The sequence below is a fragment of the Spermophilus citellus genome (genome assembly GCF_964194105.1).
Source record: "Spermophilus citellus genome assembly, chromosome: 12".
NCBI classification, from domain to species: Eukaryota; Metazoa; Chordata; class Mammalia; order Rodentia; family Sciuridae; genus Spermophilus; species Spermophilus citellus.
Window position 1 is genome coordinate 104354586 of NC_138198.1, and position 24101 is coordinate 104378686.

Consider the following 24101-nt stretch of genomic DNA (forward strand, 5'->3'; position numbering starts at 1 on the left):
AGACAGGATGATTGAGTTCAACGCCAGCCTCAGCAATGGCGAGGCACTAAGCAACTCAATGAGACCCTGTCTCTAAATAAAATACAAAATAGGGCTGGAGATGTGGCTCAGTGGTCAAGTGCCCCTGAATTCAATCCCCATTACCCTAAAAAGCAAAAAACGAAACAGTATATGAACTACAGTAAAAACAGTATGATTCCAAAACTTATCTTGATCATTATTAATACCCTTGGACATAGTCCATGGTGTCCCAGGTCATTGCAAATAATGTTTTCATAACATGATATCTAATGAACAATTGGAGCAAGGGAATTTTTGGTAAAATAGTTACATTGTTGCATAACAAAACTATTTTGGTAATAACCTTTAAACTAATAAATCAATGAGAAAGTGATTTACTTCACCAAAACCATTTTACTTCAGGTGGACATCTCTTTATCTTTCACTGAAGATATCAAAGATTGGTCAAAAAAATTGGTCACAAATTTTTCCCCATGTGGGTCCAGCTGCTGTTCAGAAAGCAAATTTAAAGATGAGGCAACCCTTAAATTACTGAGATCTTAGAAAGCCTGTTTGCATTGAGTGAAATGGTAAAAAGGTTTTGCTTGGCATTAGTAATATCCTATTATTTTTTTACTATTCACATATATTGCTTTCTCTCATTTTGAGTGCATACACATATAAACCCAAGTGACTGCCTGTACCTATTGAACACAGACCACATTTTCTACTCCTGATAGATCTAAAGCTAGAACTAAAAACAAACAAACATTTAGCCGTATTTTTGAGAATTTAGAATTTTGGAGAATATCTTGAGAAGCTTGGAAGGAAGAGGGGGCTAAACAGTGGGCCTTTGGAACCCAGCCCAACTTCAACTAAAAATGGGTCTGCCTTCATGTTTTAAATATTATAGTTCTATTTTGGAATTTCTTTGTAAATCTGATTCTGCTGTTTATAACCAAAATTTGAAAACTGTACTTGATTAAGGATTAGGGTATAGATTTTATTAGTATCTACAGAGTAGAGCCAAGGCTCTTCAGATAGTTCAGAGGCACAAAGACATAAGGCCTGAACACATAAAGACCACAAACATGATATTTGGAGTTCAGAATGATCACAAATTTGTTAATCCTGAGATAAGGGGGAAGATATAAGCAGGCAATCAGGCACTTAAGTTAGTCTACTAAAATAAGATCCTATGGTTTCTGAATTCTAATTGCTTGGGAAAATCAGGACCACTACCTGAAAGTATGTTGATTTCCCTTTGGCCACATTAAAACTGGGATTGTATAAGTGGCTTCCAGAGGTGAAATATTTTGATGTCCAGTGCTTTACTTTCAACTACTTTGCTGCAGAATACTCAGACCCTGCCTTGCCATGATTGCTCCTCAGTGGAGTGAGGACTTGGGTAATATCCTGACACTAAATTAACAGGAAGGTGTGTTGTAATGTCTTACATGAAAAACAGCATCAGACCAAAGTCTCTTTCTCTTTTAAATAAAATTTGTATGATTCATGGTATGTGGAAAATGGGAATCCCTTCAACTGATTTTTAAAAAATCTTTTTAGAGGCTCAAATTTGACTCATACACCAATTCTTTGTTAAGCTGAAAGAACATCACCTCTAAATATCAAATATTTAGTTATTTATATGAAGTAAGTATCAACTAACATTCCTTGGTAGATTTTCTTGGTCCAGCTGCAGGGCCACATTCCAAACTAAAGATCATCCATCTCTAACTCAGGTGTCACTAATAGGTAATTCAATACCACCTGCTCTATGGAGCAGGTTTTGGAAATAACTTAAGTCATGGAGTAATACCCATTAGACCTGGAGATTTATGCCAGCAATTCAGTTAATTCACCAAAGGGAAAAAAAATGGATTTTGAGTGTTTACTTTCATTAAGTCTACACTCAGCAAAGAACACTTAAGAGATATTACACACACACACACACACACACAAAAAAAAAAAACAGATTAGTATAATTAATACTGACAGGCTTATGCTAAAATACAAAAACAAATGCTTGATTTGAAAATTCAACTTTATTTACAAAAGTTCTATCAACAAAGATGCCATTCCACCCCTTCAAAATAACTGATAATTTTCACAAAAACCATTTACATAGTTTAAACCTTTCTACATAAAACCATATTATGGGATAAGCAAACAACCTTACAAGATGATTCAAGACATATAAACAAAAAATAAAAAACAACATCTAGCATGAATGCTCTATTGACAGAATGAAGAATCAAGAATCACACTTTTTAATGTGCTGCTCCACCAAGAAATGGAAACATGATAATATTTTGGGAGGTAAAGGCTTCACAATAAACAGTCTTCTTACTTAGGATGGTTTAGTTGTGATTATTTAGGGTTGATATTGCAGGCTAATATTTATGCTGATTTTATAAAATAAGTCATCATCATTGTAAAAAGGGCACAGACATTTCTATACAGATTTTTCTACCAATGAAAATTCGGATACTGGCTTGATCTCATTATTCAGGCCAATTAATAAAATGCATAAAAAGAACTTGAGACCACAATCATCAGGTGACTTACAAAATTAGAATTTTCCCTGAAATCAGAGTATTATCCCTTATAGTATATATAAATTTTAATTCTTCATAACAAGACCATATAGACTATTTAACCAACAGTTTAAAATAAAATTATCCAAATTAGTTATTTACCATTTACATGTGATAATTACTTAAAAATTCTTTAAATTTAATCTAGGGGGATAATTACTCTCACATCACAGCTAAGTCACAAGGAACTTCAAAACTTTGGAAAAAAAATTCATCCCTGAGAAGTGAGAGAAAAACATCTAAAAACCCAAACAAACAACCCAGAGAGAGAGTCTTGTACCCTTTAAACAATTTTTACCATAGCACAAACTGTTATTAATAGCCAGTAATCAGATGTATTTCAATCTTGGACAGCTACCACCTCTGGTGACTTGATCTTTCTGTAATTAAACTGCAAGTGTAGTATTTAAAAAAAAAAAGTCAGATAAATAGAAACTCTGGTTTTATTTTAAATTTTACATTTTTGTCAAGTGAAATATCAGCCTGCTAAGAAATGAATATTCTAGTAATGACTGAAATAATAACTTCACTGGCATCTCTTCTTCTGGGTCTCCATTTCTCCCATTGTTGTTCACCCAAATAATAAAAGCAGTACGATAGCAACTGAGTTTACTATTATCAATGGCACTGCAAAGGAAAAACAGAAGTTCATTACTATAAAGAAAAATCAGGAAAAAAATTGAGTAGCAGCAAGTACTAAAAAGGAAAGAAGGAAATACAATATGTCATCATTATCATGTTGTAAATAGTTATAAAAGAGAATATTAGCAAATGCACCATATTATAAAACTTCAAGCTTGTGTAATTGTTTTTCTTAGGCAACCTAATAAGAAGCCAGTAACTTTTTTTTTTTTTAAAGAGAGAGTGAGAGAGGAGAGAGAGAGAGAGAGAGAGAGAGAGAGAGAGAGAGAGAGAGAGAGAGAGAGAGAAAGAATTTTTAATATTTATTTTTCAGTTTTCGGCGGACACAACATCTTTGTTGGTATGTGGTGCTGAGGATCAAACCCCGGCCGCACGCATGCCAGGCGAGCGCGCTACCGCTTGAGCCACATCCCCAGCCCTGCCAGTAACTTTCAAGAGTAAAGCTGGGTTAGAGAGAAAATCAAAAAATTCTACTACAAAAAGGGTATGCAATAGTTATTCATACTCAGGAGCTTCGTTACTTAAACCACAAAATTAAAACTTCAAAATGCTCTTCAAGTCTTTCTTCTTACCTCGCATTACAGTTCTTACAGATCGAATCAGGTTCGTTAGCTGAGATTTAATTCCTGGTTCCTCTCCGAATCCACCAATTCCCTGGTCCGTTCCCCAGCCAACTGTATAACATAAAGATGATTAACTATGTTAAAATTTATTATGGCTAGCCTTGAACCCTCATTAGCCATCTTTTAAAAGATTAGTTTGAAGCTGGGCGTGGTGGTGCACACCTGTAATTCCAGCAACTTTGGAGGCTGAGGAAGGAGGATCACAAATTCAAAACTAGCCTTAGCAATTAGCAAGGCCTTTTCTACATAAAACCTTGCAACTGAGCAAGACCCTGTCTCAAAATAAAATATAAAAGGACTAGGGATGTGGCTCAGTGGTTAAGTGCCCCTGGGTTTCATCCCTAATACCAAAAATGTTTTAAATTTAACTTCTTTCTTTCAGACAACCGTTTCTCTTCCAAGTAGCTGAATGAGTATTCTTCACTATGTGGCAATGCTCTTTTTGTAATCTAAGTCAAAGATGTAACATTGACCTTCAAGTACTTATAGCACGGTAAAATCTATTTCATGTTAGTCTTCCGAGTCATACATGCACATAAATAACTACTATCAGTTGTTCCATCTTCCTAACTATGTAACTGCTACAGGAAAATATCCATGAGAAAGGGCAATGGGGTAATTATCCAAATAGTTAATAGATTCACTCTTATAAACCTAATATAAAAGTTCTGCACAATATGAAAGCAGTAAGGTTCTGGTTAAATATGATGCATATAGACTTTATTCATATCTTCAAATAAATAGCAATAAAGAAACAAGATAACAAGTCCGAGTCTCCAGGCAAGTGAAATCAATCAAAATCAGAAAAAGAGTGACTGATTTAAGCAGAGAACACTGAAACCTAAACTCTGAGAGGAATACACAATGAAATAAATAAACAAACAAACCAAAAAAAAAAAAAAAAAACCTGATATGACTCATTCTGAGAGCCCTGGAAAAGTGAGAAAACCCTAAAAATGTCAATGTGGGCACTGGGATAAAAATGAGGTTCACTGAGAGTTTATGTCAGAGCTGTTACATTCTGTTTCCCCTTCCTCTTCTCTTGTATATTCAGCGGAGACCCCGCCAGACCCTGCCATGATTTCTCCTCAGTAGAGTGAGGACTTGGGTAATGTCCTGACACTAAATTAACATGAAGGTGTGTTGTAATGTTTTACATGAAAAATGGCATCAGGCCAAAGTCTCTTTTCTCTTTTAAAATTTTGTATGACTCATGGCATGTGAAAAATGGGAATGCCTTCAACTGATTTTTAAAAAATCTTTTTTAGAGGCTCAAATTTGACTCATACACCAATTCTTTGTTAAGCTGAAAGAACATCATCTCCAAGTATCAAATATTTTAGTTATTTATATAAAGTAAGTATCAACTAACATTCCTTGGTAGATTTTCTTGGAAGCTGCAGGGCCACATTCCAAACTAAAGATCATCCATCTCTAATTCAGGTGTCACCAACAAGTATTCAATACCACCTGCTCAATGGAGCAGGTTTTAGAAATAATTTAAGTCATGGAATAAATTTACCCATTAGACCTGGTGATTTATGCCAGCAATTCAGTTAATTAACCAAAGGGAAAAAATGGATTTTGAGTGTTTACTTTCATTAAGTCTACACTCAGCAAAGAACACTTAAGAGATTACACACAAAACAGAACATTCTGTTCCCCCTTCCTATTCTCTTGTATATTCAGCAGAGACCAAAACAGAAGCTCTAGACCTTGAGTATCTCAGAAAGGTATAAAAGAAGAAAGTCTGAAGACTAAAGTGTTAAGACACTGCTTGTCTCTCAGGTAAGTCTGAATGTATAAGACTCACTTTCTGCAGGCAAGGAGCTAGAAAATCACTCTAGAAATTGGACAGCTACCCAGAAAGAAAGGCTTCAGGTACTGACACTTGAGAGGTTTCACCTCAGTGAAATAGCCAACTTCTTTGTTCAGATTTTGGTGATCATCTTCTTTGTTCATCAGTAAACAAGACCTGACCATACATGGAGCTTCCAACAAGTCTTCTATTGCCATACACTTAAAGGTGAACTCACAACTAAGAGGGAACCATTCTTAACATGCAAAGACAAAACAAACGGGGAAACAAAAAACAGAAAAGGAGACCAAGGAAGAGAGAATGAAGATGTTGAAGAAAACTTTAAAAAACAATATCCTTAGAGAAAAACTACTGTAACTAAGAAACAAGAATAAAATCCTGTAAAAAAAGCAACATTTGGGGATCAAGAAGCAGCTCTGGCTGTATTAGGATACGTAGTTCAAAAGAAGGGATTGAAAGATCAAGTAGAATAATACAAAGCAAAATTAAAGAAAATTAGAGCATTGATCTGTCAAAATAATCAAAGTTCCAGAAGACAGAAGAAAAAAACCTGAAACAACAATTAAAGAAATATTGACATAAAATATTCCATAACTGAAGGACATGAACCTTTAGCCAAAAAGTTTCGATCAAAACACAAAACAATTTAAACAAACTCAAATTACTAAGATCTACCCTTTTAAAAATTCTCCCTACTGCTCTAGCTCACACAACTTTGACATTCTAAACTCTAGATGATTTACATTGATCTGAAGCACTTAGATCTTGAATCAAATAATAGCTTATGATATTTTAACCATTTGCTAGGTACTGAATTGGGTGTCTTACACTCCCCCTACACTTTTATGTTGAAACTCTAAACCTCAATTTAACTGTATTTGGATACAGGGTCTTCAAAAAGGATAATCTAAGATGAAGTGAGGTCATAAGGGTGGGGTCCTAGTCCAATACATCTATAGTCTTACAGGAGAAAGACATCTCTGCCATGTAGGGGCTGACTACTGGCCAGGAGGAAGGCGCTCACCACAACTGGACCATGCTTGGACCCTGATCCTGAACTCCCAGCCTTCAGAACTGTCAGAAAATAAATTTCTGGGTTATGATATTTTGTTATGGCAGGCAGAGCTGACCAATACACTGCTTAATATTTATTTTGAATTGTATGTAATCATATGTAACCTACGACTGGTTTTAGTAAATATTTCTCAAATTGATACCAAGCCCCACAAAACTCTAGTAAAAACCAATTTTTGCAGACATTAAAATCCACTGTTATTTTTTTCTTATTAATATTATTGTATAGAACTAGAAGAAACAATGAATTTCTGTGTACTATTACCAAAATACTGACTAAATTAGTTGTATAAATACATAGCCTTTAAATCTGGAATTGCTAAAATATGATAATATAAAGTTACTTGGTTATTCAGAAAACACCCATTGATTGATAGAACTATAAAGATAAAAGAATCCTTCTCAGTCTACTAGAGGAGGCAGAAAAGAAACTGCATTGGTGCTGTGGCCCATGAAGTTAGGTCAGAGATGGTCTGTGGAAGAGGGAATGCCAAGAAGCAGTCTTGAAAGGACAGGCTGAGGAGTTGCCAGTTAAAAAAGAGGATAAGTCACTGTAGACAGAGAATGTAGTATGAGTAAAGGCTCAGCAGTGAGGAAGAGCATCATGGGAAGAATGTTGCATGGCAAATATCAGGGAGGGGAAAAGAGGGGGAAAGAGTGAGGAAGGGACACACTGTGGAGGGATTGTAAATCACCCAAGGAGTCTGAATATTACATAGAAAACTATGGATACTAAGAACTCAGGAACTGCAGGCCACTGAAGAACATGTTCAGCTTTGCCTAGAAGGTAGAACAAAGGAAGCAAAACTAGAGGCAGGGCAACCATTGAATAGGCTGCTACAGAAATCTAGGCAACAAGAGTTAAAAGCTCATATAAACAATATTTAATAAATACTTGATGCTAGGGTGTAAACAAGTCTGGATGGCGCCTGGAGATTCCTTATTGGTTGACTGCTGTATCTAGTTTATGTTAATTAGATAAGCTGTGTGGAATGTATAAATACCCCTCCTGTCCTACAATAAACGGCTCCCACTCCTGCTGTATCAATCTACACAAGTTGCTCTTAACCCCCGCCCCCCCCCCCCGTTATTTTGCTGCAGCTGGACTGCGGCAACTTGAAATATTTTAAAATGTATTTAGATACCTCATAACAAGAGCTTACAAGCCACTGTGGTATTTTCCCTTAGTTCTAAGACCATGTTCAAATCACATGCTCAGGCAAATATTTCTATGCTTCCTCTGGGTAAAAGTGGAAATATGGAAGTTTTCACCTAGGGGCACAAATCTCAATCACCTGAAGAAATTTTGGAAAAGACACAGTGCTGAACTTGGCTTCTAGAAAATTTGAACAAAGGTTTGGAGTAAGGCCTGGCATTATATTTTTAAAATGTACCTCTAATGATTCTGCATATACTTCCATGTGGAACCATTGGTTTATTGGGACAATGGCTTTGAATATATGATTGAGGCTATTCTAGAAAATCTGAGATGCTATGGACATCACACAAATCTATACTTTCCTAAATCAGTGGTGGGAAAGGAATGGAATGAATTAATGCACATGTCTTATATATCAACCCCATTTAACTTAGAACTTTATCATATCCAACTAGCTCATGTATCATTTTGTAATAGTACTTCATATATTCTGGACAGTTGTCCCTCATCAGACTCAAGAAGTACCAGTATTTCCTTTTGGAACTGTTTTGGGGATCCTTGTTGAAATGACCATAAGTGTAACAAGTTAATTTTGGACACTGAATTCTATTTCATTGATTTGTATGTCTATTCTTATGCCAATGCCACACTGTTTTGATTACTATAGTTGTAGTAAGCTTTCAAATCAGAAAGTATGAGTGCTCTAACTTTGTTCTTCTCTTTTAAGATTGTTTTGGCTATTTGGGTTCCATTACATTTCCTTTGCGATCAACTTGTCAGTTTATTCAAAAAAGCTAATTGGGATTTTTGACAGACACAGCATTAAATCTGTAATAAGAACTATCATTTCAACAAGATTATATCTTCTGATCAACACATGGGATGTCTCTACCTTTAATAAAAAAAACTAATTTTTTAAAAATTTGTTCTAGTTAGTTATATATGACAGTAAAATGCATTTTGACACAACATACATAAATGGAAGATAATTTCTAATTCTTCTGATTGTACATGATGTGGAGTTTCATAGGTTGTGTAATCATATATGCATATAGCGTAATAATGTCTGATTCATTCCACTATCATTCCTACCCTCATACCCCCTCCCCTCCCTTCACTCTCCTCTGTTTAAGCCAATGTACCTTTATTCTTCCCTAGACTCTCCCCTTATTACGAATTAGCATTCATACATACAAGAGAAAACATTCAGCCTTTGGTTCTTTGGGATTGGCTTATTTTGCTTAGCATGATATTCTCTATTTCCATCCATTTACTGGCAAAGGCCATAATTTCCTTCTTCTTTAAGGCTAAGTAATATTCCATTATGTATATATACCACAATTTCTTTATCCATTCATCTGTTGAAGGGCACCTAAGTTGGTTCCATAACTTAACTATTATGAATTGAGCTACTATAAACATTTATGTGGCCATGTCACTACAGTATGCTGATTTTAAGTCCTTTGGGTATATGCTGAGGAGTGGAATAACTGGTTAAATGGTGGTTCCTTTCCAAGTTTTCTGAGGAATCTTCATACTGCTTTCATAGTGAATGCACCAATCTGCAGTCCCACCAGCAATGTATGAGTGTACCTTCTCCCCCACATCCTCACCAGCATTTATTGTTCCTTGTATTCTTGATAATTGCCATTTCTCTAACTGCTAGAGATGTTGCCCTTTTTTTCATGGATTTGTTGATTGATTACATTTCTTCTTTTGTGAAGTATCTGTTCAGTTCCTTAGCCCATTCATTGACAGGGTTGTTTTTTGGTGTTAAATTTTTTTAGTTCTTTATATATCGTGGAGATTAATGCTGTATCTGAGGTATGCATGGTAAAGATTTTTTCCCCATTCTGTAGGCTCTCTCTTCATGTTATTGTTTCCTTTGCTGTGAAGAAACTTTTTAGTTTGATTCCAACACAGTTATTCTTGAAAAAAAATCTCTAACTTTTAATTTTTTAAAAATGCCCTGCAGTTTTCATGAGATTTGTATTTTTGTCAAATTTATTCCTAAGTATTTTATCTTTTTGATATTATAAATGAAATTGTTTCCTTAATTTCATTTTCAATTGTTCATGTACAGAAAGACAACTGATTTTTACATACTATTCTATCCTACAATCTTATCAAATTTATTAGCCTAATAACTTTCTAGTAGATTCTTTAGGATTTTCCATACATATAAGACTATATCATCTGTAAGCAGAGGCAGTTTATCTTTTCAACCTCATAATACGGGCCTCTTCATTTCTTTTTTCTTGTCTGGAATCTCCAGTACAATGCTAAGTAGAAACGGCAATAAAGGATATCCTTATCTTATTCCTGATCAGAAGAGCATTCAGTCTTTTATCAGTATGTATGATGTTAAACAGGGGTTTCTCAGAGAGGCTCTACATCTAATTGAGGAGGTTCCCACCTATTTCTAGTTTGATAAATACTATCATGGATGATAATTGGATTTTATCAATTGCGTCTTCTGTATCTATTGTAATAACCATATTATTTTGGTTAATTTAATAATATTTTTATTTTAGTAACATTATATATATATATATATATATATATATATATATATATATATATATATATATTATTTGGTTTTCAAAGGCTGAACTAATCTTGTGTTCCTGGGAAAAATTGTACTTGGTCCTGGTGAATAATCCTACGGTGCTAGATTTAATATGCCAGTATTTTGTTGAAAATGTTTGCATTTATATTTGTACTTTGTGAAGTCTTTATGTTTTTCAAATGAAACTATTACTATCCTCATGATATAAATTGGAAAATGTTTGTTCCTCTTCATTTTTTGAAATAACTTGTGAAAATTTGTTATTAAGTCTTCTTTAAATGTTTGGTAGAATGAAGCATTGAAGACTGGACATTTTTATGGAAAGTTTTAAAATTATTAGTTCCATCTCTTATAGATCTATTCAGATTTGCTATTTCTTAAGTCAGTTTCAATCTTTCTCAGAATCTGTCAATATCTTTAAAATTATTTATTTTGTTGGCATATAGCTGTCCTCTTCATTTGTCTATGGTCAGTAAAGATGCCCCTTCTCTCCTGATTTTAGTAATTTTAATCTTTTCTATTTTTTCTATTGGTCAGTCTAGCTAAAGGCTTCTCAAATTTGTTCATCCTTTTAAGGAACTAGTTTTTGTATTCTATTATTTTTCCACTTTATTTCATTAATTTTCACTGTATTATTATTATTATTATTTTGCTTAAGGGGGGGTGTGGTCAGTGAGGAGAACAGGTTGAGACTCAATTGCCAGAGACTGTCACTGTTCTGAGATTTAATAAATGTTTTTAAAAGTTCTTCAGTTGATGTATGCTCTTATGAGAATTCCCAAAAGCTTTGAGTGTTTAGTTTTTGTGTTAGTTTTTCATCACTGTGACTAAAATACTTGACAAGAACAATTTAGAGGAGAAAGTTTATTTTAGCTCGTGGTTTCAGTTCATGGTCAGCTGGCTCCATGGCAGAAACATTAGGATGGAAGGGGATGGTGGAGGAAAGCTATTCAACTCTTGGCAGCCAGGGGCAGGAGGGAGATGGAGAGGCCCGGGACAAGACATAGTCCCCAAGGGCATGCCTCTAGTGATCTGTTCTTCAATGATGCCCACTTGCCTATAGTTTCCACCTCCTCCCAGTAGTCTATTCAAATTATTAGTCTATCAAATGAACTAATGAGGTTACAGCCCTCATGATCTAGTCACTTCCCTAAAACCACACCTCTGGACATTGTGGCATTAGGGACCAAATCTTCAGCACATGAGCTTTTGGGGGACCTTCCAGACCCAAACCATAACAATTTAAAAATTATTTTTTCCAGTTATAGCTATTTCATTAGAAAGCAGGCCCAGGTAGGTCCATCATGTTCAAAGTGTTCTCCATTGAGAATAGTTTTCACATTTTTATTTTTTTTGAGCAAATTGTTTTTACTCTGTATAATACATACATTTCCCAACTATACACAATTAGCTAAATGAACCCTATAGACATCTTACTAGCAAATGAAGTAAGGTACAAATACGTACAATAAATATGTATATGCAAAGCAGATCAAACTAAATTACATTATTTAGGACATTGCAAACATAGGATAAAATCCAGCAGGTATTGTAAAAGTCGTGATACTGATTGGCTCTAGAAGAGTCATCAGAGGTTGTAATACACTTTGGAGGCTTTTCCCCTTCATAAGTTTTATTGGTGCATTATATTGTATGTAATGGTGGGATTCAGTGTTATATATTCATACATGTATACAATATAATGAGACCAATTTTCTACATTTTAAGTGTTTAAAATAAATAAGTACGTATTTATAGACATATATACTTATATATGTGTATGTGTCTCAATTTTGCCTCTTGTCCTCCAAAGCTTAAAATATTTATAATGTGACCCTTTAAGAAAAATTTTGCTTTCTTTTAGCTTTGTTTACCTTTCCCATTTAGATTCACAAGAGTCATTTATTTCTTTGGGGGTATCCATTTAACCCAGAATCATTTATTGAAAGGGCCATCTTTACAATATATTAGACACCAGCTCTATTTACATTCCTCTCCACTATATCACCTTTATCATAAAGTGTTGGTAAAAAATGAATCTGAATTTGGACTCTCTAGCTTGTTTTATTGTTCTACTTGTCCAAAAAACTTTCAATAAATTCCCTTCTGCTCTATCAGCCAGAAATCAGTTTCTTCGCATGCAACCAAGAACCCTGACAGGAATGAGTAATTTCAGAATTTTATCCTTGTATCTGTAAGGCCACCTTCATTCCAACTATTTCAAATTACTATTCAGTACTGAAAATCCCTAAACAGAAGTCCTGCATAGACATCCTTCTGAGTACCAGACTTGTATATTCAAATGCCTTCAAGACATCTTGACTTGAAAGTCTTAAAGGTACCATGGACTAGACTAATTCCTATTCTTATTCAGGACTCAGCTTTAAATGGAATAACACTGTTGTTATTTATCCAGTTTACATTCCTATGTGTTTGTACCCAGTTTGCTTCTTTCAAAGCATTTTTCCCAGACACAACGATCCATTTCTGTCATTATTTTAACATCTATCTCTCCATTAGGGTGAAAGCTAGAGACAACAGGGATACGGTGCTACCTTCACTTCTATTTCCCTTTCACCTAGCTGACAGTAATTGGCCATTTGCTGGAAGTTTTTCTTCTGCTATCAAGTCTAGGAAACTTCCCTTTTTTGGCTAATTCTTCCTATCTCTTATCAATGAAGGAAGTACCCTAGTTCCTACTTAATGCCATCTACTCTGCCTGTGACTTAGATCCATCCCTCTTCTACCTTTTCAGAATCCTTCCATTTCTTTGATGTTTTACTTTATTCTCACTACCAGATCTTTTCCACAGGCAATTCTTTCTTTAATTTTAATTTTGAAGGTTTTAGAACATTTATTACTCAATTTAACAACTTCACTTTTGGGGGGCAGGATACTGGGGATTGAACTCAGGGGCACTCAGCCACTGAGCTACATCCCCAGCTCTATTTTGAATTTTATTTAGAGACAGGGGCTCACTGAGTTGCTTAGTGCCTCACTATTGCTGAGGTTGGCTTAGAACTCTCAATCCTCCTGCCTCAGCCTCCAGAGCCACTGGGATTACAGGTATGGCGGCGCCCCCTATGCCTGGCCAACTGTTCACTTTTTGAAATAGTAAACTTCAGTTTTTCTCTGCTTAGGTACTTGGAATATTTCAGTATGCATGTTGAAAACTAAGGACATTTCCCTACATAACACCATTAGCATACTAAAAAAATTTACAGTAATTCCTTAATGTCATCTAGTACTTAGGCCATATTCAAATCTCACCAAACATTCCTAAAATGACTTTTACAGTCAATATTTTTGAACTAGGATTCCATTAAGGTTTACACATTGCTTAAGAATTTCTCCTGGGGCTGGGGATGTGGCTCAAGTGGTAGCGTGCTCGCCTGGCATGCATGCGGCCTGGGTTCGATCCCCAGCACCACATACAAATAAAGATGCTGTGTCCGCCGAAAACTAAAAAAATAAATATTAAAAAAAAACTCTCTCAAAAAAAAAAAAAAAAAAAAAAAAAAAAGAATTTCTCCCTTATAAAACACATTCATTCTCATTCCCCCCCCCTCTCTCTCTCGCCTCATTGGTCACCCCTGCTATCTCCCACTTATTCCAAGCACTGACCTGTTGAAGAGAGCTGGATAGTTCTCATTGTCACTGCTGAAACATCTCTAGCTCTTCCTGCATAAAAGCAAATTGAACCACCACCACAATATATCCTCCCTCAAGCTATCTTTTCTTCTTTCTTCCAACTTAATGATAACACTGGATAATCTTGTTGCCTCCATTTTATTACTTTCCACTTACTTCTTAGCCCATTCCCATCTGGGTTTTACCCACTGCTATAACTTAAAAACCATCAATGATCCCAATTACCCAGAATCCTTGGAATGCTTTTCAATACTTATCAAACTTGGCACCTCAGCAACATTGAACCATGCTACTATCCCTCCTTCTTCATACCTTCTTTTGACTTTGCTGAAACCCCAGTTCTAGGTTTTCCTGGTTCTCTGTCACTAATTCCTCAAATCAGCATTTCTACCTCTGTTCAACACTAAATACTAGAGGAGATTCTAGGATTGTCCTGAGCATGGATTATTTTTGTACTCTACTCCTTCCTTGAATAATTTTATCTATTCACATGGCTTGTTATCATCTGTGCTTCACAAACTCAAATTTCAGTCTCCCCCTCTGGCTTATGTTTTATTTTATGGACTTAAACCCAATGTCTATGCTATATCTCCATTTGCATATCTCACAGAAACCTGAAACTCAGGCAGTTCAAAACTTATTTCATTATCCTTTACCTCCTTAACCACTCCACAACCCCCAATTTTCTTCCAATACTTTCTAACAATGAAGGTACTATCCTTAATTCAGTAGCTTAAGCCAGAAAACTAAGAGACATCTTTGACTTTATCCTTTCTCTCTCATTCTCAATGTCCAACAGTATGTTCTGCCTTTTTTTACCTTTAAAATATCTCTTGATCTGTAATTGGTTTCTAAGGGCTACCTGTAACAAAGTACCACAAACTTAAGCTTACCACAACAGAAATTTTTCTTTTTAGAAGCCCCAAAGTCCAAAATCAAGGTGCCAACAGGACTGGTTTGCTCTGGGAGCTCTGGGGATAATCACATCCTCCCTCTCTTCTAACACCTGGTAGTTTTGGAAATCTTGGGGTTCCTTGACTTGTAGCCACATCACTTTAACCTCTGTCTCTGTTGTCACATGGTCTTTTTCCCTGTGTGTGTGTTTGTGAGCCTCTGTATCTCACTCTCCTTATAAAGACACCAGTCATTGGATCTAGGGCTCCATACCTAACCCAGTATGACCTTATCTTAATTTGATTACATCAGCAAAGATCCTGTTTCCAAATAAGGTCACAGCCACAGATACCAATGCTTAAGTCTTCAACATGTCTTCTTTAGACATAACATAACATGATCACACATTCTTTTCTGTGCAGTACAGTGGTAAAGAGATGGACTCTGAAGTCAGAATGCTTATTTCCACCATTTTCTACCTGTGTGATCTTAAGTTACCTCCTCTGTGCTTCAGATTTCCCATGTGTACTGCAGGAATGAAAACAATGACTGTCTCAGAACTGCTGTGGGGGTTACACAAATAAGTAAATGTAAAGTACTTGATACTGATCCTGCACATAATTACTGCTACATTAAGTATCTGCTCTTGTTATGTTTGTACCCATCCATGTCTACTTGTGCTATTTGGAAGGGTTCTTCCCACATCCAGCCTTCTGCATTCTAATCTTTCCTCACACTGTGGCTGGAGGGATAGTCAAAAACAAAAATCTGGTCATGAGTTTCACTGTCTTGCTTAAGGCTGTTTCTACCTGCCTCAGCATTTTCACACCAGCTCTACATCTGCATACAGCTCTCTTTCCTCTCAACTTCTTCCAACCCTTCCCGGTTCACCTAGTTAAGGTTTACTCATTAGATTTCAGCTAGACACATTTCCTCCAATAAGTTTTTCCAAATTCACAAATTACTATCAACCTGCACGTATCTTTATTCTGCATACTTGATACTCATTCGTTTTTATTTAGATTAAATTCCACTAGAAGGGCAGGGTTATCGGCTGTAATTTCAGCTCCAACTACATGGGCCTGGCACAATTTATGGTCAATAAATCTCTTCTTGAGTGATAAGTGAAATGAATCAATCTGGGCCGTGCTTTTGAGTTTCAATGATTCACACGGATGCACGTTGTATACAGTCACAAATGATTCACATAGTGCAGTATCCTGTCTCAATTTTGCCTGCCCAGGCTGGCATGGAGATGGCTTGACTGTGAGGTCCCTGCAGCTGTACTGAATAACTTCTTGGAACGTGGGTAGCTGGAAGTCCTGATAATTCCAACACTTTCCCTTTCTTATTATCCCAAAGCCCAGTCCACCCTCCCAATAAGCAAAGCTCCAACATGAGCCACACCCACTCCTCCATCCCCAACTCTTGATCAAAATTCAGACCCCAGCTTTTCGACCATTAAAATCGGTCACAGGGAATTGCAATTACTGAGCTAAACTAATGGCAGGCAGGGGCGCCCCGGCCACACTTCAGTATCCCCTCCCAGCCCTGATCCTGGACACCGCGGGGGTCTGTTCAACTTTCACTGGTTGTTGAGCTCAGCGCTGGTGAGAGGAACCCTCCAAAGAAGCTGACCCCTCGCCCCGAGCAGCGCCCAGGGCCGCTGCCGGTCCCGAACCAGGTTGCCCGGCACGTCGTCGGCTCGAGTCCGCCGCCCCACAACCCGAGCCCCGCGATGACTCACTGTTTTTAAGGAAGCGCTCCTCGTGCAGCACGGCGATGGCGTTGACACACAGCAGGGCTGCCTGAAGTAGTGAATACAGGGTAAAGGCCATGGTCACCGGGAGCCTTCACGAGGCCCAACTGAATCCTCTCCCGCCGCCGCCGCAGCGGACGTGGCGCCGCCACCACTCCCCGCTCTCCTACGGGAACCCGTGGGGCCCAAAACGCGCTCTCCGCAAAGCTCCGCCCCCGTGTGGCTAAGAACCGTCCACATTTATGTCACAGGGCGCGACCGCTTTTGGCTCTTGAACCTTTGGAATGTGGCTGGTCCCTCTTGAGAGGGACCACAGTTTAAGATTTCAAAGACTTAGAGCGAAAACAAAAATGGAGGATATCTCATAATTTTGTAATATTGATTACATATTGAAATGACATTAAAAATATAGGGAGGTAAATAAAATATTTTGCCATCTATTTTTACTTTTATAAGTTTTATCTGTGAGTGCATATAAATGACATATGAAGCTTGCATTGTGTTTCTACTGAACAGTGCTGACCCAGATACTCCCAAGGGCTACATGAGATGTTCATATTTTACCAAATTTTACCAAAGAGGAAATAGAGGCTTTGACAACATTTTTAAAAATTAAAAATAAATGTTGAGAATGTAGGTCAGTAGTGCAACATTTGCCTGGCCTGTGCAAGGCCCTTGGTTGACTCCTAGCTGTTAGACCAGGACACAAGAAAAGACCACTGACTCCAATTAAAATCAAATTAAAGCAAGCTTATTATTTCAACCTGCCCGGCTGCCTCTCCCTCCCAAAACCGCAGGAACAAGACAGCAGCAGCAGCTTTCCTGCAGCTCAGCTTTATAGCCCAGAAAGTTACACAAAGGGGGGTTACAGATAACAGAACTCTGAGGAGCATAACACTAATGGTAGTTTACATTTTTTTTTGCTGGCCCCAACATCAGAATTTATGAGGATCATTAGAGCCTCATAGAGGGTCGTTGTCTGGCCAGGGAAGGCCAATATTTATGAGGTGTCACTAAAGTTTCAGAGAGGGCTGCTATCTGGTCAGAGAGCCAGGCATGGGTGAGTTCAAGGCACGGGCAGGCATTCCAAGCAGGTTCAGAATTTGCAGTAATTCATAGTAAAGCCAAAATTATCTTTTCATGGCTTTGTGGTGAGATGGCTCCCAATTTTGAGAGAAAATCAGGTTGGGTCTATCACTAGCATGGCAATGAATGAATGAATGAATGAATGCAACATTATTCAGTGAGAGATATCCTCTCCTTGACCAAACTCTAGCTAGGTTCCTCTAAGCCTTCTTCTGGACTGGGTCTCCATCTTGGCTTAGAACTTTTATAATCTCAACACAAATTATTCCATCCACCCACTTACTGTCACAACAAATGAACAGTTTTAACTGTTTCTAACAGTTCAATGCTGCATTCCCAGATGACCTATCCCTCTTTAAAGTGCTTGCCTGATAAAGCTCAAGGTTGCCAAAAAAAAAAAAAAATTGTTATAGCCTACACCTAAGGATAGGCCTCTGATCACCCTTTCTTATTGCACTTACTGAAAGAGGCTTACAGTTGTGAATCAATCTTTTTTTTAAGATGTATCTGTACCTTCTATAACTCGGGAACTATTTTCAAGGACCTGACAAACATGCCTTTAAAATGTAACCACCAGAAAGGACAGGGCTTCTGTCTCCCTGTCTCTCTGGGAGGATAGGATCCTAACTTCAATAATTGCCAGCTAGCAGACAGAGCTGGCCTAATTGCATTTACATTGACCAGCCCTTTGAAATATTTCACTTGCCTGACTATTGAGTCCCACATGTCCCCCTTCCTTATTACCTCCTAAACCACCCCCCAAACAGTCAGTTGCAGCATCCACGCCTGTAATTACAGTGGCTTGGGAGACTGAGGCAGGAGGATCATGAGTTCAAAGACAGTTTCAAAATTTATCGAGGCCCTAAGTCTCTCAGCAAGACGCTGTCTCTAAATAACCTATAAAAAAGGGCTGGGTATGTGGCTCAGTGGTTAAATACCCTTGGATTCAATTCCTGGTATCAAACAACAACAAACTCCAGTCACCTCTGGAGTTGAGTTCAAATCACACTGGGCCCTCCAATAGTATATTACTGATTAAAATATGCCCTTATGGTTCTAATTTCTGGCTTTGTCTTTGACAGCATAGTAAGAGACTGAGTTACTTTAGTTTAAATTCCATAGATTGCTTGAGAACAAATATGTAATCACTTCCTAAAGATGATTCCTAAGGCTCCCTAAGAGAGTAGAGGAGAAAAATACCACATTCAATTCCAGACTTTGGAAGCCTGTGTGTTGGTAGTGCTGGAAGAGAACCTGAATGAACAAGGAATAATTAAACTCCCAAGAAGAAATTAGGTTTAAATAGGCCAACTAGTTAGGAAGAAGAGATGTATTATTTCCCACAGATGTAAATAAACATTTGCTCCAAAATCTAGTCCAAAGTGCAAGTCAGGTAGATAGATACATGAAGATAAAATAAAGGAAACAAAAGACACAGTAGGATACCAACAAATCCTCCAGTTTTTCAAGGACCCTATAACTCCAGACACTGACGATGGTGAGGTTTTTAGTCTGTTAAGCCAGCTATAACAAAATGCCAGAGACTGGATATCCAATAGGCATGGATTTCTCCCAGTTCTAGAGACTGAAGGTCTGAGATCAGCTTCTGGTACAGGTTTTTCCCTGAGCTGGCTGCTTCATTTTATCCTCACAAGGTGTAGAGGAAGCAAGCTCTCCCGGGCTCTATGAACACTGGCTCCACCATCACAACCTCATCTCATCCTAGTTATCTCCTAAAAACTGAACCCTGTAATACCATACTATTGGGGGCAAGGGTTTCAACCTGTGGATTTTTGCAGGCACACAATCATTGAATCCACTATTTGAAGAAAAGTTATTTCTGAACATGGAGAATGGCCACTCTAGGATGTCTACATTGGGATGAGTAAAGGGAAGAATAGCCAGGGGAACTTGTCTAGAAGTTTTCATTGTGCAATTATAATTTTTACGTGGTGAAGAGCGTTAAAGCGGGGAGGTTATAGTTTGTCCCTGCCCAAACATGTTGAGGCTTGGTTCCCATGTAACCATGTTAAGAAGTGGTGGTATGTTTGTAAGGTAATTGGGGGCTTTATCCTCATTAAGGTGTTAATGTAGTTTCTGTGAAAATGAAGTAGTTGACCACAAGATCTGGATGCTATAAAGTGAATTTACCTTTCCTTGATTCTCTCTTACCTTTCTTCTGCATGTGACTGCTTGCTCTTTTACACCAAGAGGCTGTCATCAGAAGCTAAGCAGATGTCAGCATGATGCTCTTGGACTTCCAGAACCTTGAGCTTTAAAACCTCTTTTCTTTACAAATTAATCAGTCTCAGGTATTTTGTTACAGCAACAGAAAATAGGTGACAGCTAGAGATTACGGTAAGGATGGAGTGAAGGCAGGAGTAGAGTCTCCCACAGTTATTCCTTACGCTGACACTGGGTTACAAGTCACATGATCTGATTTTCTTATTGTCAAAAGAATCAGGTTAACCTCTTTGAATTTCTGTTATTTCATCTATAAAATTAGATGATTACCATATCTGAAGCTCCTTCAAGCTCAAAAAAAAAAAAAAATCTCCGGATCTAGCAAAAGCAGCTTATAAGATAGTGTACTTGTGCTAGTATCAGGCTATCTGATTCATTATTTTTCAAAAGTCTAGGCTTGTAGCCTAAGCTGTAACAGATTATATACTTTAAAAGTATTGTTCTTCTGATGCCTTTACTTCTAAAGACACTCAAAAGCCTGAAGATCTTATCATATATTTATAAGATAGCTATCACGGAAGAAAACGCTGCTGCAAAACAAAAAAAATAGGTAAAATTTATATTCTGAATCTTAGAAGCTTGAAACAAAATCTAAATGGTTGTGGTTCATTTAAAATTAGAACTTACTACTTCACGCTGAGCTTCTAATGTCTGTTTAATAAGGATTTAAGCATTCCTGCTAGTTATCCTGTGAGATACTTTTGTTGGGGATGAACTTTGTTCTTCTAAATTTAGATACAGATGTCTCCTTATCGTTTTTTTTTTCTTCGAGGTGTTTCATTTGGGTTTGTTTTGTTTTTTCTCTCTGGGATGATAGATGGCCCATTTTGGCATTTTAGGCCATTTTGACGAAGACATTCTTTTTAACTATTAATATGGAATCAGTGTTTTCATTGCTTTAACAGAATCAAAGAACTGATGCCTTCAATAACCAACTGATTCCCTTAGGTAAGGGAGAGCAATGGTTACGATTAGGTCGAGGATCTTCACATGTGGCCTCTGATTAACCTTTTAGAGTTAAAATGCTCCGGGACTCAGTCCCTTATACATTTTGAGAGATTATATTCTTGAACACAAATTTTTTACCCTTTCCACTGTCAATGTCTTTTACTTATAACTTTGCTACTTTTTAACTTACAACTTTGGTTCAGCTATAAGACTGGCTTTGGCCAACAAAATGAGGAGAAAGTGATAATATGTCAGTTCTGAGATGACATCTCAAAAGGTCTTACATGTTTCTTATATTTCCATTAAAAAAAAAAAAAAAGCTTGGGTTAGTTCACTAGCTTCAGGAGAGGCTTGTGAAGCAGATCCAAATCACCGTAGCTCTGCCCCGCCTAGACCAATCAATACTCATTCAATCACAGATCCATGAGAATAAGTGCTTATTGTTTTAAGTCACTCAGTTTTAGTGCTGTTGGTTCTGCAGTGCTTTAGAAGCAGCAGGCTCTTCTGGTTCTACAGTCATTCACTTTATTTTAATTTAGTCTAATGGCCTAAAACATTGATATCCCTTGAAGATTCCCAAATTCATGTCTCCTGCTCAGAACTCACTCAGGAGCTCTTGGGGCATGTTTCCAGCTCACTACCACTTGAGTGCCTAATCGATATTTCAAACTTATCTTGCCCAAAACTGAACTCCTGATTTTACTTCTGAGACCTACTTCTTCTATTTCAGTTAATGGTGACTCCAGTGGTTCAGGGGGAAATTATTTGAATCATCATTGGTTCTTTTTCTCTCACCCTCCACATATCATCCACCAGCAAATCCTGTTAACTTTCACTTCAACACATGCTATGGTTTCAGTGTTCTTTCCAAAACTCATGTTGAAATTTAATTGCCCTTGTAACAACAGTAGAAGCAGCAACCCTTAAGAAGTGATTAAGCCATGAGGCTGTGCCCTCATGAATGGATTGATGTGTTATCTCGGGAGCAGGTTCATTTTCAAAGAGCAAGTTGGGCAGGCTGTCTTGCTCTCTTACCTTCTCTTTGCCCTTTTGCCATGGGATAACCAAGCAAGATGTCCCTAACCACTTGTCCCTCAATCTTAGACTTCCTATCTTCCAGAACTATTGAGGCAACACATTTCTTTTCTTTTTAAATTTTTTTCTATTTGTTCTTTTTAGTTATACATGACAGTAGGGTGTATTTGAACATATCATACATTCATGGAGTACAACTTCCCATTTTTGTGGTTGTACATGATGTGGAGTTACACTGGTCATATATTCATATATGAACATAAGAAAACACACTTCTTCTCATTGTAAATTTCCTAGTCGGTGGTATTCTGTTATAGCAGCACAAAATGGACTAGGACAACTTATATTTAAAGCTGACCACTTCCTACTAAAATCATCAGCTAAAATCCTGGTCCAAGCCATCATTATCATCTCTTGTGTAGGTTAGTGTGGTAGCCTCCTACCACAATGGAAATAAGGTAGGCTCCTTATTTCCATTCTTGTTTTTCTGCAATTCATTGTCCCCAAAGTAGCTGGAGTATCTCTTCTCAAACCAAATAATGAAAGCGAGTTCTTTGTTGAGAGCACTGGATCGTTTGATCCTGTAGAACTTCCCATGTTCTGGATTACGCTGATCATATCCCCCACCTTCCTGTTCGACTTTTCTGTGGTACATAATACTCAAATCATCTGTTAAAAAAAAAAAAAAGAAAACACTTGCTGATTGAAGAAAGCAGCTACTATTTAAACTGACTAAAATCTTTCCACTAATAATGAAGAAGTATCAGTTATGTGGTTAAAAAAATATTTTTTCACAAATCAAATATTAGAATAATTCTTCAAAAAATTCAACGACTTTGCTCTTTCTCTTCTTATTTTAAATGTCAGCATCTCTATTCCTGCAATCATTAAAAAATAGCTCATGAAGATAAAGAGGATGCATGTTATGTATTAAAAATTTAGATTCACTTTGAAGACTGACAAAAATGGATTATGGTTTTTAACATTTTTATCCTGCTAATATATTTTCATAGATATATTTGTTTGTTGTCTGTGTCTGAGATATGAGTGAATGATGATTGAGGTATGTTTGCTTTTAATCTTGTTATTTACATAGCAGCCTTAAGTTTAAATGGGCTTATGGCTGCAGAATTTACCCAAATGGATTCTATTTGAGGTCAGCATTGGACCAAAATAGGAAAATCCCACAAGAAATGTCTCATTCATGTTTTTGGACTCATACAAGCTATTTCTGGTAGGAGACTCAAATGAAGCCATTTTTAAGTTGAAAGCTTTCGCATTATGAAGTGTTTCTGGAAATAGGGCTCTTGGAAATAGAAAGTTTTTAAAAAAATAAAAATGAGTCATTGCATCTATTTTAAAAGGATATTAATACTAAATGGCTATATTGAGCTAATTTTATTTTTTTTAAAAATACCACCTGAGTAAATAAAATCAGAACTTAAAAACATAAAGAAACTACTAACTTGAGTACATATCACTCATTCATTCATTTTTTAATTGTTTTATTCAACAATAATTTAATGAACTTTTACAATGTGCCTTATATCATGCAAAGGGGTGGTTGAGGTACAGTAGGCTAAGCCCAAATCACAGACACACTCCTGCTCTGATTAAAAGGATCAACTACTAACAAAAGCGGGTCATCAAATGCAAGGAGTTACAAGGCAGTAGATTCTCAATGCTTAAAATACAGGGAACATGAGAAAAACATATAGTTTAGAACAAAGTCTCCTAAACTTAACTAATCATCAAAAACATCAAGATGTGATAGTAGAGAATAGGATAGACAGCAGAATACATCAGACACTAGAATGGCACTATGTAAATCAATGGAAGTGCAACTGATGTGATACAGCAATTTGTATACAGGGTAAAAATGGGAGTTCATAACCCACTTGAATCAAACTGTGAAATATGATATATTAAAAACTATGTAATGTTTTGAACGACCAACAATAAAAAAAAAACAAAAAAAACATCAAGATGTTTAAGCAT

General features: G+C 36.8%; 1 protein-coding gene across 1 annotated transcript; it reads right to left on the minus strand.

Moving 5' to 3' along the window:
* Positions 1 to 3025: 3025 nt before the first annotated feature.
* Positions 3026 to 16969, minus strand: IER3IP1 (immediate early response 3 interacting protein 1). The gene is made up of 3 exons (XM_081263505.1): positions 16779 to 16969; positions 3815 to 3916; positions 3026 to 3227 (listed from the first exon to the last, which is right to left on the minus strand). Exons 1-3 carry the CDS (start codon positions 16867 to 16869, stop codon positions 3172 to 3174), a joined length of 249 nt encoding a protein of 82 aa, XP_081119631.1. The 5' UTR covers positions 16870 to 16969; the 3' UTR covers positions 3026 to 3171.
* Between the last annotated feature and the right edge of the window lie 7132 nt (positions 16970 to 24101).